The sequence below is a fragment of the Lissotriton helveticus genome, chromosome 9 (assembly GCF_964261635.1).
Source record: "Lissotriton helveticus chromosome 9, aLisHel1.1, whole genome shotgun sequence".
NCBI classification, from domain to species: domain Eukaryota; kingdom Metazoa; phylum Chordata; class Amphibia; order Caudata; family Salamandridae; genus Lissotriton; species Lissotriton helveticus.
The window spans coordinates 997,709,098-997,722,881 of record NC_136070.1 but is presented as its reverse complement, the minus strand read 5'-3'; the positions used below and the strand labels follow the sequence as shown (position 1 = coordinate 997,722,881).

At 50.5% G+C, this 13,784-nt stretch overlaps 1 protein-coding gene across 1 annotated transcript in view; it reads left to right on the top strand.

Annotated features, from left to right (window-relative positions):
- Positions 1-9,653: 9,653 nt before the first annotated feature.
- LOC144783109 (F-box only protein 2-like) overlaps positions 9,654-13,784 on the top strand; it is a 72,308-nt gene continuing 68,177 nt past the window's right edge. Inside the window, exons 1-2 of the mRNA XM_078662258.1 lie at positions 9,654-9,778; positions 9,882-10,024. Coding sequence (XP_078518384.1) covers positions 9,985-10,024 — 40 coding nt within the window. The 5' untranslated portion in view covers positions 9,654-9,778; positions 9,882-9,984. The remainder of the gene's footprint in view (positions 9,779-9,881; positions 10,025-13,784) is intronic.

The window sequence follows — 13,784 nt, the reverse complement described above, 5'->3', positions numbered from 1 at the left end:
GCCGGCATAGAGGGAATTTTAATAGTCCAGTCTGCTGGTGATGAGTGCGTGGGTGACTGTCTTCCTTGAGTCCGGGGGGATCCATTTGAAGGTCTTGCCAAGGATGCGGAGGGTGTTGAAGCAGCTGTTGGTTCATGGTAAGTTTTGAGTCCAGTACGATGCCAAGGTTTTTGGCATGGTGTGAGGGGGTAAGTGGGCTTCTAAGGGCGGTCAGCCACCAGGTGTTGTCCCTTGCTGAAGGGGGGGCTCCAAGGATGAGGACTTCTGTCTTCTCGGCGTTGAGCTTCAGGAAGCTGTTGGTCATCCAGATTGCGACGTCCTGCATTCCTTTCTGGAAGTTGAGTTTGGCGGTGGTGGGGTCTCGAGTGAGGAAGAGGATGAGCTGGGTGTCGTCGGCGTAGGAATTGATGTTGAGACCGTGTTGTTGGACGATGGCTGCGAGGGGAGCCATGTAGCTGTTGAAGAGGGTCGGGTTCAGTGAAGACGTTGTGGGACTTTGCAGGTGATTTTCGTGGGATTGGAGAGGAAGGGTGGCAGTCTGATCCTTTGGCTTTTTCCGGTGAGGAAAGATCGGATCCAGTCCAGGGCTGTTCCTTGTATGCTGGTGTCATGTAGTCTGGCTACTAGTGTGCGGTGAGAGACAGTTTCAAAGGCTGCTGACAGGTCGAGTAGGATGAGGACTGCGGAGTGGCCTTGGTCCAGGAGTGTGCGGACATAGTCTGTGATGGCGAGTAGGGCTGTCTCGGTGCTGTGATTGCTTCAGAATCCAGATTGAGACGGGTTAAGGACGGCGTTCTCTTCGATGAATCGAGTTAGTTCCCTGTTAACTGTTTTCTCTTCAACTTTAGCTGCGAAGGGGAGGAGCAAGATGGGCCGGTAGTTCTTGAGGTCGGTGGGGTCAGCAGTGGGCTTCTTGAGCAGGGGCCTGACTTCTGCGAGCTTCCAGTCATCAGGGAAGGTGCCTGTTTTGAAGGTGGTGTTGATGGTGTGTTGCAGTTCGGGTGCGATCGCGGCCGTGGCTCTGTGATAGATGTGAGGAGGGCAGGGGTAGGTGGGGGCCCCTGAGTGGATGCCTTTCATGGTCGCGGTGGTGTCTTCATTCGTGATTGGTGTCCAGCTGGAGATGGTGGACTGGCTGGTTCCTTTGGAGGACGGGGGGCCGGCTGTGGCACCTGATGGATGGTCGACGAAATTGTCGTAGAGGGTTTTGATCTTGAGGCGGAAATAGGTCCCAAGCTCGCCACAGAGGTCGTGGGACGGGGTGATGTCTGTGTCTTCGCTGCGTGGGTTGATGAATTTCTGAAAGACACTGAAGAGTTCCTTGGATTTGGTGGAGTTGGCGAGGATTTTGTGGTGGATGAAGTTCCTCCTGGTGGTTCTGATTTTTTTGTGGTAGTTGTAGGTGGGGTAGTTTTCAGTTGTTTTGGTGTTTCTCCAGTTCTTCTCCAGGCGTCTGCAGGTGCGTCTGGCTTCCTTGAGATTGGCGGTGAACCAGCAGCTTTCCTGGGGTGTTGTTTGTCGGGGTTGCTTAGCGGTGCAAGCTTGTCTACGCAGTTGGAGATCCAAGTGTGAAGTTCTCTGGCTGCGATGTTTGCGTCGAATGTCCAGGTATATAGCTGTCTCGGGTGAGCGTGGAGTTGAGTTGCTAGTCGGTGACTTTGCTCCAGTTTCTTGGTGGAGTTCGGATCATTGGAGTTGTCGAGGTGGAATTTCAGTTCTCCTATGAGTATGTAGTTTGTTTATGCAATGGCGTGGGGTGCAAATGAAGTCGGTGATGGTGGTGGCGAAGGGTGTCAGTGGGGGGTCTGTAGACGAGGGTTCCTTGCAGTGTGGCGTTTGGGCTGGTGTGGAGCTGGAAGTGCAGGTGTTCGGTGGAGGGGAAAGTTTTGCTGGAGGCGCTGAGGCAGATGGTGCACTTGTGGGCGATGGCGAGGGCTCCTCGGGGTGGTTGGGGCAGGCCTTCCTCTGGATCTTGTATCCTTCCGGGATGGCGGTGTTGATATCGGGGGCGGAGGAGGAGTTGGTCATGGTTTACATGAAGAAAGCGATATTGGGAGAGAGAGAGTCGAGTAGGTCATTGAGCAAACATCTCCCAATCTCGGGATTTCCAGTAGATCCCAATTATCGAATCGCTGCCTCAACCCCATGTCCCCAAGGAGGTCGGAGTCCAATAATGGTGTAGATAGTGTGGTCTTATTTTTCCATCCCAGCTTTTTAAGTGTAGATTGCCAGATTTGAACTGTCAGTGCCGTCGGCCCGCCTAGGGAGTTGTTCCCGATGCAGTATAGAGTGCATGCAGATATCCCTTTTGCTGTAGTATTAGTCTGTCCATATGGTAGGCACGGTATGTCATTGGTTGGTGGGCCCATTGATTAATAACTACCAGATGCGCTGCTCGATAGTATGTCTGAATGTCAGAGAGGGCAATTCCACCGTCCTGCCATCCCAAAGTTAATTTATTGAGTGCAATTCTAGGGGAACCCCATCCCACAATAAGGTTCTGACGTCGCTCTGTATGTCTCTGGGGTAGGTATCAAAAACAGGGAAGGGAGTATTTTGTAAGACATATAGAAAATGTCGCAGTGCCATAATTTTGAAAAGGGCCGCCCTTCCTAACAAGGAGAGCGGCAGGAAAGGCCAATGTTGCACGTCGCCCTTCAGGCGATTTCATGGGGGGGAGAAGGTTTTTGGACTTAAATAGGTCTTGACTGACAGTCACAAATATTCCTAAATAATGGAATCCTTCCGTAAGTACCTGTGTCTCGCACTCCTTCGGCATTCGCGGTACTGGACCACATAGGACAAAGACCCCAGACTTAGCCCAGTATATCTCATATCCAGAAAATCTCTGGAATGTCGCGAAGATGTTGAGAATTCGGGAAATGGAAGAGTGATGTGCCGCCACATATAAGAGAATGTCCTCTGCATACAGGGATATTCTATCTGCCCAATCTGCCGTCCATCGGAGGCCACAGCTCAATGGGTCACCCGGATCCAAGCTGCCAGGGGCTCCAGCACTAACACAAATAGCAATGGTGAGAGAGGGCAGTCCTGTATGGTGCCCTGCCAGAGCAGGAATGTATGTGACACTTTACCATTCACAACAGCTTGTGCCAGAGGGGCTGTGTATAGGAGGCGAATCCAGGCAATAATCCGATGTCCTACACCTATGTGTTCAAGGACTGTGAATAGGTACGTCCACTCGACGGTATCAAAGGCCATGCGAGTGTCGAGAGACAAAACCACTGCATCCTCTCAAATTTGATTGGCCCGTCCTAGAACCCCATGTAGGTGTCTTAGATTGAGGGCTGTGTTTCAGCCCGGGATAAATCTAGATTGATGCACTCATTTGGCAATGATCGGGATAAGATGGAGGGCTAGAAGCTTGGTCAGGATCTTGGCTTCAGCGTTTAACAAGGTTATGGGTTGGTACGATGCACATTTGTCAGCTGGTTTACCATCTTTGTGAATTACCAAAATTGTTGCAAGGTGCTGGTCCCTAGGCAGAGTACCAACTTCCTTGCTTTCTTCATACATCTTGAGTAGGTAAGGTACTGTAGATGTAGCCATTATTTCATATAGTTCAATTGGGATTCCGTTTGGACCCAGTGCTTTTCCTGATATAAGTGCGGTGATTGCCTGCCTCATTTCCTCACACGTCAGGGCACAATTTAAGGCTTGGATGTCTTCTGGTGTGGGTTTAGGGAGGGCTAGATCCCTAAGGAGATCTAACGCATCGTGTTTAGTATTTGTCATCTCAGAGGTGTAAACCAACTCATAATGTGCTGGTAATGCATCCACTATTTCCTGAGGGTCAGTGAGTTTATCGCCATTTGCCAGTTGGATGGAGGCTACCCACCGACTGGCTTTTTCTCTCTTGTCGAGCCAGGCGGGAAGCTTCCTGCTTTGTCCCATTGCTCATATACTCGGTGCTGAGTCATCTTAATCATGCTGTGGTAGTTTCAGTCGTTAGATCTCCCACTTGTGGGACACCCCCGCGCCGCACGGCCACCAGCTGCTGCGTGTGCCCCTGTGCTGTGCCCTCTGCCTCGCTGCCTGCCTAGCCGCCGGCTGACCCTGCTGTCGTTTGCTCTGTTCTGTTTTGCCATTCATTTGTGCTTGTTTTATTTTTCTTAGTTTCTGCCCGTGTCAAGCGTTCTTTGAGTGTCATTTGTGCTTGTTTTTATCTTTCTTAGTCTTTGCCCGTGTTAAGCGTTTTGACTGTAATTTGTGCTTGTTTTTCTTAGTTTCTGGCCGTCCTCCGTCCTGTTTCCCGCCTCCCTCGCCGCCCCCCGCTTCCCACCACCACCGCCGACCCCGCCCCTTTTTTCCTTCTGTTCCCTCCCCGCCTCCCAGCTGCCCCGCCCACCCGCGCACTTGGCCTTAAATGGCGACCGTGCGACACAGGTGAGTGTGACCCACTTGTGGGACACCCCCGCGCCGCACGGCCACCAGCTGCTGCGTGTGCCCCTGTGCTGTGCCCTCTGCCTCGCTGCCTGCCTAGCTGCCGGCTGACCCTGCTGTCGTTTGCTCTGTTCTGTTTTGCCATTCGTTTGTGCTTGTTTTATTTTTCTTAGTTTCTGCCCGTGTCAAGCGTTCTTTGAGTGTCATTTGTGCTTGTTTTTATCTTTCTTAGTCTTTGCCCGTGTTAAGCGTTTTGACTGTAATTTGTGCTTGTTTTTCTTAGTTTCTGGCCGTCCTCCGTCCTGTTTCCCGCCTCCCTCGCCGCCCCCCGCTTCCCGCCACCACCGCCGACCCCACCCCTTTTTTCCTTCTGTTCCCTCCCCGCTCCCGCCTCCCAGCTGCCCCGCCCACCCGCGCACTTCGCCTTAAATGGCGACCGTGCGAACGCGCAGCGTTGACGCGCAGCGGGCGCGCCGATCGTGCGCCGAAGGCGCGCCAAAGGTAAGCCCGTCTGCGCCTGGACCGCGCCCAGTGCCAGGACCCCTGGCCCCCACCGACGGAAGCCGACCCGACGAACCTACACCGCCGCCGAGCTCATTGCACTCAACACCGGCCGCATCCCAGGATGTCATCGAGCCGCCCCGAAGCACACCCACGGACCCTTCAGCTGCCACGCCTGCAAGTTCACCTGCATCCGGACCTTCCCTGCACCAGCCAAGCCGAACACCAGCAGCAACCACCTCAAGTGCATCCTGCTCAACACCCGCTCCGTCCACAGACACGCCGTAGAACTCTGGAACCTCCTCGACACCACCGCCCCTGACGTTGCCTTCCTCACCGAGACCTGGATGAACGCCTCCTCAGCCCCCGACATCGCCATCGCCATCGCCATCCCAGAGGGCTACAAGATTGTCCGGAGGGACCGCAACGCCAACCAGACGGGAGGAGGCATCGCCATCATCCACAGAGACACCATCCGCATCACAACCAACACCGACGACACCCTAACCACCGCTGAACACCTGCACTTCCAGATCCACACCAACCCGAACACCACCCTCAGAGGCACCCTGATCTACCGACCCCCGGGGCCACGCACACGATTCAGCGAGGACATCGCCGACTTCGTCAGCCCGCATGCCCTCCCCTCCGCCGACTACATCCTCCTGGGGGACCTCAACTTCCACCTGGAGAACAACAGCGACCGCAACACCATCAGCCTGCTCGACAACCTCGCCAACCTCGGACTCAAGCAGCTGGTGTCCACCCCCACCCACCTCGCCGGACACACACTCGACGCCGTCTTCTCATCCAGCAAAGACGTCACCTTCAGCCACGCAACAGGACTCCACTGGACGGACCACAGCTGCGTCCACTTCACCTTCAGAAGAACGACGATCCACCACCACCAGCAACAGGTTGCCCGAAGAAGCTGGAACAAGATCACAGCCGACCAGCTCACCGCTTCCCTGAGCCAGCACCCTCCCGCCAGCTCAGCGAACCCCAGCCAGGCCGCCGACAACCTCACGAAGTGGATCAACAACTGCGCGGACGAACTCGCCCCTCTGAGAACCCCACCCAGCAGACCCTGCAGCAGAAAAACACCATGGTTCACCGACGAACTCAAGAGCTTCAAGAAGAACTGTCGAGCCCTCGAGAAAGTCTGGAGAAGGGAACCAACTACGGACAACATGACCACCCTCAAGCTCGCCACCCGGAAACACCACCAACTGATCCGCGCCACCAAGAAAAATACATACAAGGACCGACTGGACAACAACCATCACCCCGTCGCAAAACCTCTGCAACTCCCTCGCGTCCTACTTCCACAACAAGATCACGGACATACACAACAGCTTCAGCAACCAACCAACGCAAGCCACAACCGCAACAACGCCACCCACCACCACCCTCCGCACCTGGACTCCGATCAGCACCGAAGACACCATCCGCACAATGAACTCCATCCATTCCGGATCTCCGACTGACCCCTGCCCTCACCACGTCTTCAACAAGGCCGACGCTGTCATCGCACCCCACCTGCGGGACATCATCAACACCTCCTTCGACACCGCCACCTTCCCTGAGAGCTGGAAGCACGCCGAACTCAGCGCTCTTCTCAAGAAACCCACAGCAGACCCCACCGACCTCAAGAACTACCGTCCCATCTCGCTCCTCCCGTTCCCGGCCAAAGTCATCGAGAAGACCGTCAACAAACAGCTGGCCGCCTTCCTCGAGACGAATGGATCCCTCGACCCCTCACAGTCGGGCTTCCGAGCGAACCACAGCACCGAGACCGCCCTCATCGCTGCCACCGATGACATTCGAACTCTGATGGACAACGGAGAAACAGCGGCCCTCATCCTCCTGGACCTCTCCGCGGCTTTCGACACTGTCTGCCACCGCACCCTAGTACAGCGCCTCGGCAACATCGGAATCCAGGACAAGGCACTGGAATGGATCACCTCCTTCCTCGACGGAAGAACACAGAGAGTCCGCCTACCACCGTACAAGTCAGAGGCCACCAAAGTCATCTGCGGCGTCCCTCAGGATCCTCACTGAGCCCCACCCTCTTCAACGTCTACATGAGCCCCCTCGCGGCCATCGCACGCCAACACAACCTCAACATAATCTCCTACGCCGACGACACCCAGCTGATCCTCTCCCTGACCAACGACCCCGCCACCGCCAGAGCCAACCTGCACGAAGGGATGAGAGATGTAGCCGAATGGATGACGACCAGCCGCCTGAAACTGAACTCGGACAAGACGGAGGTCCTTATCCTGGGCTCCTCGCCCTCCGCCTGGGACGACTCCTGGTGGCCCCCCGCCCTGGGCACCGCACCCAAACCGACGGACCACGCACGCGACCTGGGCTTCATCCTGGACTCCTCCCTCTCCATGACCAGACAAGTAAACGCCGTCTCCTCGTCCTGCTTCAACATCCTGCGCATGCTACGTAAGATCTTCCGGTGGATCCCCACCGAGACGAGGCAGACGGTCACCCAGGCCCTCGTCACCAGCCGACTGGACTACGGCAACGCCCTCTACGCCGGAACCACCGCCAAGCTCCAGAAGAGACTCCAGCGGATCCAGAACGCCTCGGCCAGACTCATCCTCGACATCCCCCGACGCAGCCACATCTCCGGACACCTTAGAGATCTGCACTGGCTCCCGATCAACAAGAGAATCACCTTCCGTCTCCTCACCCACGCGCACAAAGCCCTACACGACCAAGGCCCGAGCTACCTCAACAACCGGATCAACTTCTACACTCCCAAGCGCCTCCTCAGATCAACCAACCACGCCCTCGCCGCCGTCCCCCGCATCCGAAGAGCGACAACAGGAGGAAGGTCCTTCTCCTACCTGGCCGCCAAGACCTGGAACTCACTCCTGACCGACCTGCGCCTGACCCAAGACCACCTCTCCTTCAGGAAGAAGCTCAAGACCTGGCTGTTCGAGCAGTAACGGCACCCCCCTCCCACCCAGCGCCTTGAGACCCTACGGGTGAGTAGTGCGCTCTATAAATGACCTGATTGATTGATTGATTGATTATTTTTGTTGTTTGAGGGTTAATATATGTCTTGTGTCTTTTATCGTTTAGTCGTACCAATTGTGCTTTAAGGTCTAAAATATTTTGTAGTCTCTGCCTCTTTCCTCTTGTCCTTCTTGTGCCCGACCATCCGAGAGAGGGCCTGTCCCTGATTACAGTTGTATATGCTTCCCAGAGTGTCCCCGGTCATGTCACGGACTGCTCATTTTCTTTAAAGTAGAGGTCTGTTGCTTTTATCAAGTCTTCGCTAATCTTCTGGATTTTTAAGTATGAGTGGTTAAGGGTTATTGCGCTACTGGTTCACTGCTTGCCAATTCTATAGTGCGCCCATATGGGGGAGTGATCGTGTATTCCCAGGGGTAGGTGTCTCACCTCCCCAAAACCCGGCAGCTGGGCTGGGAGTGCGACAAGGAGGTCAATTAGTGAAAGGCCACCATGTACTCCAGAGTGAAAAGTGAACTCTTGAGCGACTGTTTCAGTGCTCTCCAGATGTCTATCAGTACCATGGCACCCATAAACTCCATCAGTTGTGTTTGTGTCTTGTGAGTCTTCCTCACCGACACACCCAATACATGTTATCTCATTGCTTTCAATGCAGTGGCTGAGAGGGAGTTTCATGAATGGATGAGGGAGGATGATATCAGACAGGTTTGATAAGGGAACAATCCAAACTTCCCCCAATTTAAAGAAAGGATAGCACCCTGGGAACACCCTCGAGGACCTGGCAGTGCCCTCATATGGATACGGATGTGGCATCTTCCTGGTTGTTTTGCAGCAAAACACCACTCCCCTGTTCCTAAGCAGTGTGTCTGACTGGTCCAATGAGATACAGAGGCGGTGTGCAGCAGTCTTCTTTTTCCTTGTTGCACCTGCTGCCAATGCTTTCCTGGAAGGGTAGTTGTGACAGGGCAGGGTGTGGGCTGATATTTCAGGCTGTTTCCTGGTTGGCTTGTTTGTCTGGTGCAACAGGTTTTACTGTTGTTGCAACATGCAGTCCATACCTTTGCAAAACACCTATACATAGTGTCTTGACAAGTTCAAAACATATGTTCTGCACGTTTTAACTGTCTGATTAGCTACTGGGGGTGGGGGGCACTTTTATTTGGATGCCCGGGCTTATTTTCTGTCTCAGTCTAGCCTTGTCAACGGGGATGCTTCCTTTCCAGTTTGGCTGGCAGACAGGGTGAGCTCTCGGACAGTTGGGGACTTGACTGTCCTAAGGTAGTGAAATGACATGAAATGACAGCCTCCCTTTCACACTTTACCCATTACATTTTAAAACCTCTCTTCCACTGCAATGGCTAAGAGGGAGCTTCATGAATTGAGGAAGTTAGGATAATATCAGACATGTTTGATAAGTGAACAATGAAAACTTCCCCCAATGTAAAGAATGTATAGCACCCTGGACCACCCTGGAGGGCCTGGCAGTCCTCTCACGTGGATCCGGGTGTCGCCATCTTCCCGAATGTTCTACAGCAAGACACCACCCCACTGTGTTTGTCTGACTGGCCCCATGCGATACTGAGGTGGTGAGCAGCAGTCTTCTTTTTCCTTGCCCCAGTGCAGTCTCCGCAGGGTAGGTGTGACAGGTCTGGGTGTGGGCTGATATATGAGGCTTTACTGTTGATTTCAACATGCAGACTTCCATGTATTGTTTTGTAATGTTGCCCCACCCTCATTCAATTTATATAAAAGCAAAATAAAAGAAAGGTCCAACAGCAAAGATCAGACACAGCTGAATCAGAAGTCAGGATAGGTGGTTTGAATCAGTTCAGCATTTGACCATCGACGTCCGGGACATAAGGTGAAGTCTGCTGCTGAGGTCAGTGTTGCTTTTGTTTTTACAGTAAGCCACATTTTCTTCTTTTCTCCCTTTATTTATAGTTCTATTTTTTCCCATTCTCTTTTTACCTTTCTTTTGGTAGGTTTGTATTTAGCCACAGAAAACGGTGGGCATTGACAGTGAAGACACGTAGTACCTTAACTCTCCACAAGTGGGAAGGGTTAATCTGGAATAGGCCCAGCGAGATGGCTTCCCGAAACCTGCTGAAGAACCCCAGCGCTACCGGTGAGTACTAGGGCTAAGGACGTTTCTCTGCATGTATTGCCATATGTAAAAAAATAATAATAATAATTACTGTAAAAAAAAAAAGTGCTTCAGCATTTACCTTTTCTTGCTGCATAATTTAGTCAACCCTGCCACATTGTTTGGTGCTCCCTAGCCGCATAATGCCAGTGGCCCTACCTATGAGGTTACCTGTCCTTCTAATAGCATTTATATAGAGCCTTTTTACCTATGGCGATTCATTGAAGCGCTTTACGTTGGGCAGCACGCCAGGATGCCAAGGTTAGTGGTTAATTAATTTGTTATTGGTTTGATCTTGTTTTTTAAAATAATACCATTCCATGCATATACGACTCCAGTTTCTTGTGTGGTGGATTACATGAATAGGAATTAGGCATGCTCATTGTGGGGTTGGGGTAAGGTGGTGTGGGGGGGTATGGGGTATGTGCAGGTCACAAGTCTTCAAAAACAGAAGGTGGGGGGACTATCCAAGTTAGGCTGTTTGCCCAACTGTGACATCAGTACGGCATCACAGAAAGTGGTACCAATAACCCTAATGACCTCTTAGGAAATTACATCAAAATAAGTGATATTAGATCTGAACACCTCACACATATGTTTAGCAGATCTATCATGAGTACAACATTTTGCATGCATTACGAGTTTTAACAAATTACATTTTGCATTGGGGTTGTGCCAAAGAAGTGACACAACCTGATGCAACATCTGGGCATCAAGGTAGACATTTTTTTAAACTGCCACAAAGAAATTGGCACCAAGGAGACACGTGGTAGTAAATCTCTGATGCTGAATTGGTTGCAAAGTCTACATTTTAAAATATCTTGTGGGATTAAGGTACCTGCTGCAGAGATTTTTGTGTGCCGTCAGGGACCAATAATATTGGTAAGAGGTTAACACATTTGCTGGAGAGATCTGGGTTTCATCTAGCCACAAAGTTGAATGAAAGTAGCATAGAGGGTTAAGTACTTCCTGAAAAGTACATCATCTATCATGCAGATGACAGATTTGTATTTTATTTAGCTAAGTAGGCTGGTTACTGATTTTAACACAGATATCCTTTTGCAACTTGCAGTTCATAATTTGTGATCCTTCTAATCTTGCAACGTGAGCTAGAAGGACATGTGGCTCCTATACCTTGTAACCCTCACTTGTTTTATGTAAAACATCATGTAGATTGATTTACATACATATGATTTATTGTCAATGTATGATGTGTACATGTGCTGTAAAGTGCTCTGACAAACTGCACTGGGACGAGTTGCGCTATAAAATAAATAAAATAAAATAATTATATTTAAAATTGTTATTTGTGAAAATACTGGGACAAATTAATACAGATGACATTCCTACAGTGCATGCATATCTCTTATTTACAGGGACTGAACAAAGTCAAAACTATGCCTCTCTTAAGTACTAGTGAAGTAATAAAATAGTAACAAGTTGTGTGCCTTTGTTTCCAATGGCAGCTGGCAGGGAATGGGGATGGTGAGGCGGGTGGTTTGAAAAAAAACTAAAGAAAAGAAAAACCACTTACCTCTTTATGCTCCTGTCTCTCCTCAGTCATTGCTTCTCTTCCTGACGAGTCCAGGAATCACACAGGCTCCCATAAGCCAATCACGACGCTGCTGTCACCATGACAGTAGCGTCATGATTGGTCTGAGCGCCATGGTTCGTGCTCAGAGAGGGACTGGGAGCCTGTGCATGTTCTCCACCCAGGCTGGGTATTACAGCCTGGTTGAGAACATGCTATGTGCGTATGACTATGTGGCCAGCCCAAGACGATGATGTTATTATCAACTTATTTTTCCTGTTTCCACTGCTCTTTGAGCACTAAGGTTATGCTCCGCCACCTTAGCGGAGGAGCCCCCCCAGTTTATTTCCCCGAACATGCGTATTTGTAAAGCGCACGTTCACCCTTAGATATCTTGGTGCTGAATAACAGATGTTTCCTGTTACCCAACTCAATGGTACTCATTTTATCAACCTCAGATGGATGAAAGGCTATGTAGACCCACCGAGATTTGAGCCTGTGACCATGAAATTGAGCACAGGCCCCTGCAGTGGACTCATTAGTCCACTGACCCACCAGACCCCTTCCATTGTATTTGCATCTACGTGTGAGGTTCTCGATATCTCCCAGGCAGGCTATTCAAAAACAATTAGGCCTACTGGCCCCTTAACTTTGGCCTTTGTTTAGTACCTGGCTGGAATTAAGTGATGCGCAAGCGGATGACAGACGGAGTGCTGAACAAATCAAACATTCACCCCCAGTCAAGAGATCTGGGTTAAACTCATTGTTTTTTTGCTCACCATCCCACCCCAGTTTGGACCCAGCCATATGCAAATCAGTCTTGACCCAGATCTCTTGACTGGGGGGGAAAGTTTGATTTGTTCAGCATTCCGTCCATCATTTGTTTGCACAGCATGGCTGGAATTTAGGGCCACTTGTACGACGAAAACATTTTGTGAGTTCCCATTTGTGACTTTTTGTGACTCGCAATTAGGAACTCGCAAAATGCGATGTACTACAGCGCCTGAGACACTGTTTGCGATTCCCGGTAGGGTTACAATTTACCTGCCTCATCAACATTCATGAGACAGATCGTAATTTTCGACTCATTGGGAATGCCTGTAATCACTGGGATCGAGGCATGCTGGGGTCAGCAGACCACCATGCCTGTAATTGCTTTTTAAATAAAGTATTTTTTTTTATTGAAATATAGCCCATTTTAAAATGGGAAAACGGAATGCATTTCAAAAATAAAAATGAAAAGCAACCTTTTCATTTATTAAGAGTAGGCAGTGGTCTGTGGGACCAGTGCCTGCTCTTAAAACATGTTGGTGTCCACATTCACAAAGGGAAAGGGCCCCTTGAGGACCGCTTCCCGTTTGCGAATGAGTTATCACCTCTTTCACGGAGTCGGTACAATATGAATGTTTTGCAACAGCATTCCGATTACAAAACATTAAAAAATGCCCTTATTTTGCGAGTCTGAAATAGGCTACTAACTCGCAAAATAGGGTTAGTGCATGCCAAACAACTCTTTAGTGGCCGCAAACAGCCTGATTCTCTGTTTGCAACTGCTAAAACATGTCGTATATGTGGCCCTTCAAATATTCAATCCCCCTTGCTGCCTGCATGTTGCTGCTCAGAACGAAGGCAGATAACATGCAGGCACTGAGGAATGTGTCCTGGTGTGGAAACTTACAACGGGACCGGTTCTGCATATTTCAGTGGGGCCCAACTTCTTGGCAGGGTGGACGGCGTCCACCCTGTGAAAATAGTGGGTTGACACCATCTACCCATGTGTACCCCGACTTGTGCCCTGGGTATTTGCTACATATATGACTTTAAAAGAAGACGAGATAATTTTTTAACATTTTGGAATGAAACAAGGACAATTAGCAAAAATACAAGTGACTTTCTGGTTCAATGACTGCGGATCAGTCAATCAATAACCTGTGCAAAAAAAATTAAAAAATAATTAACTTTCGAAACATAATTTCCTTTGGGAAACAAACAAGTAGTGAATAGGACCGAGCCAGTGATCTGCAGATCACATATAGATCTCTTCTGCAAACACTTAACTCACTAAGCACTTTTACTGACCAGCTCTCATTAATCTGCAAACATCCGCTCTCCTGGATCTGAGGTGGGTTTGATGAGTGCCTGGCATTTTGGGAGTGCTAATCTACTTTTTGAGGTAAAACACCTACTTTTCTTTTTTGGGGGATAATTCTT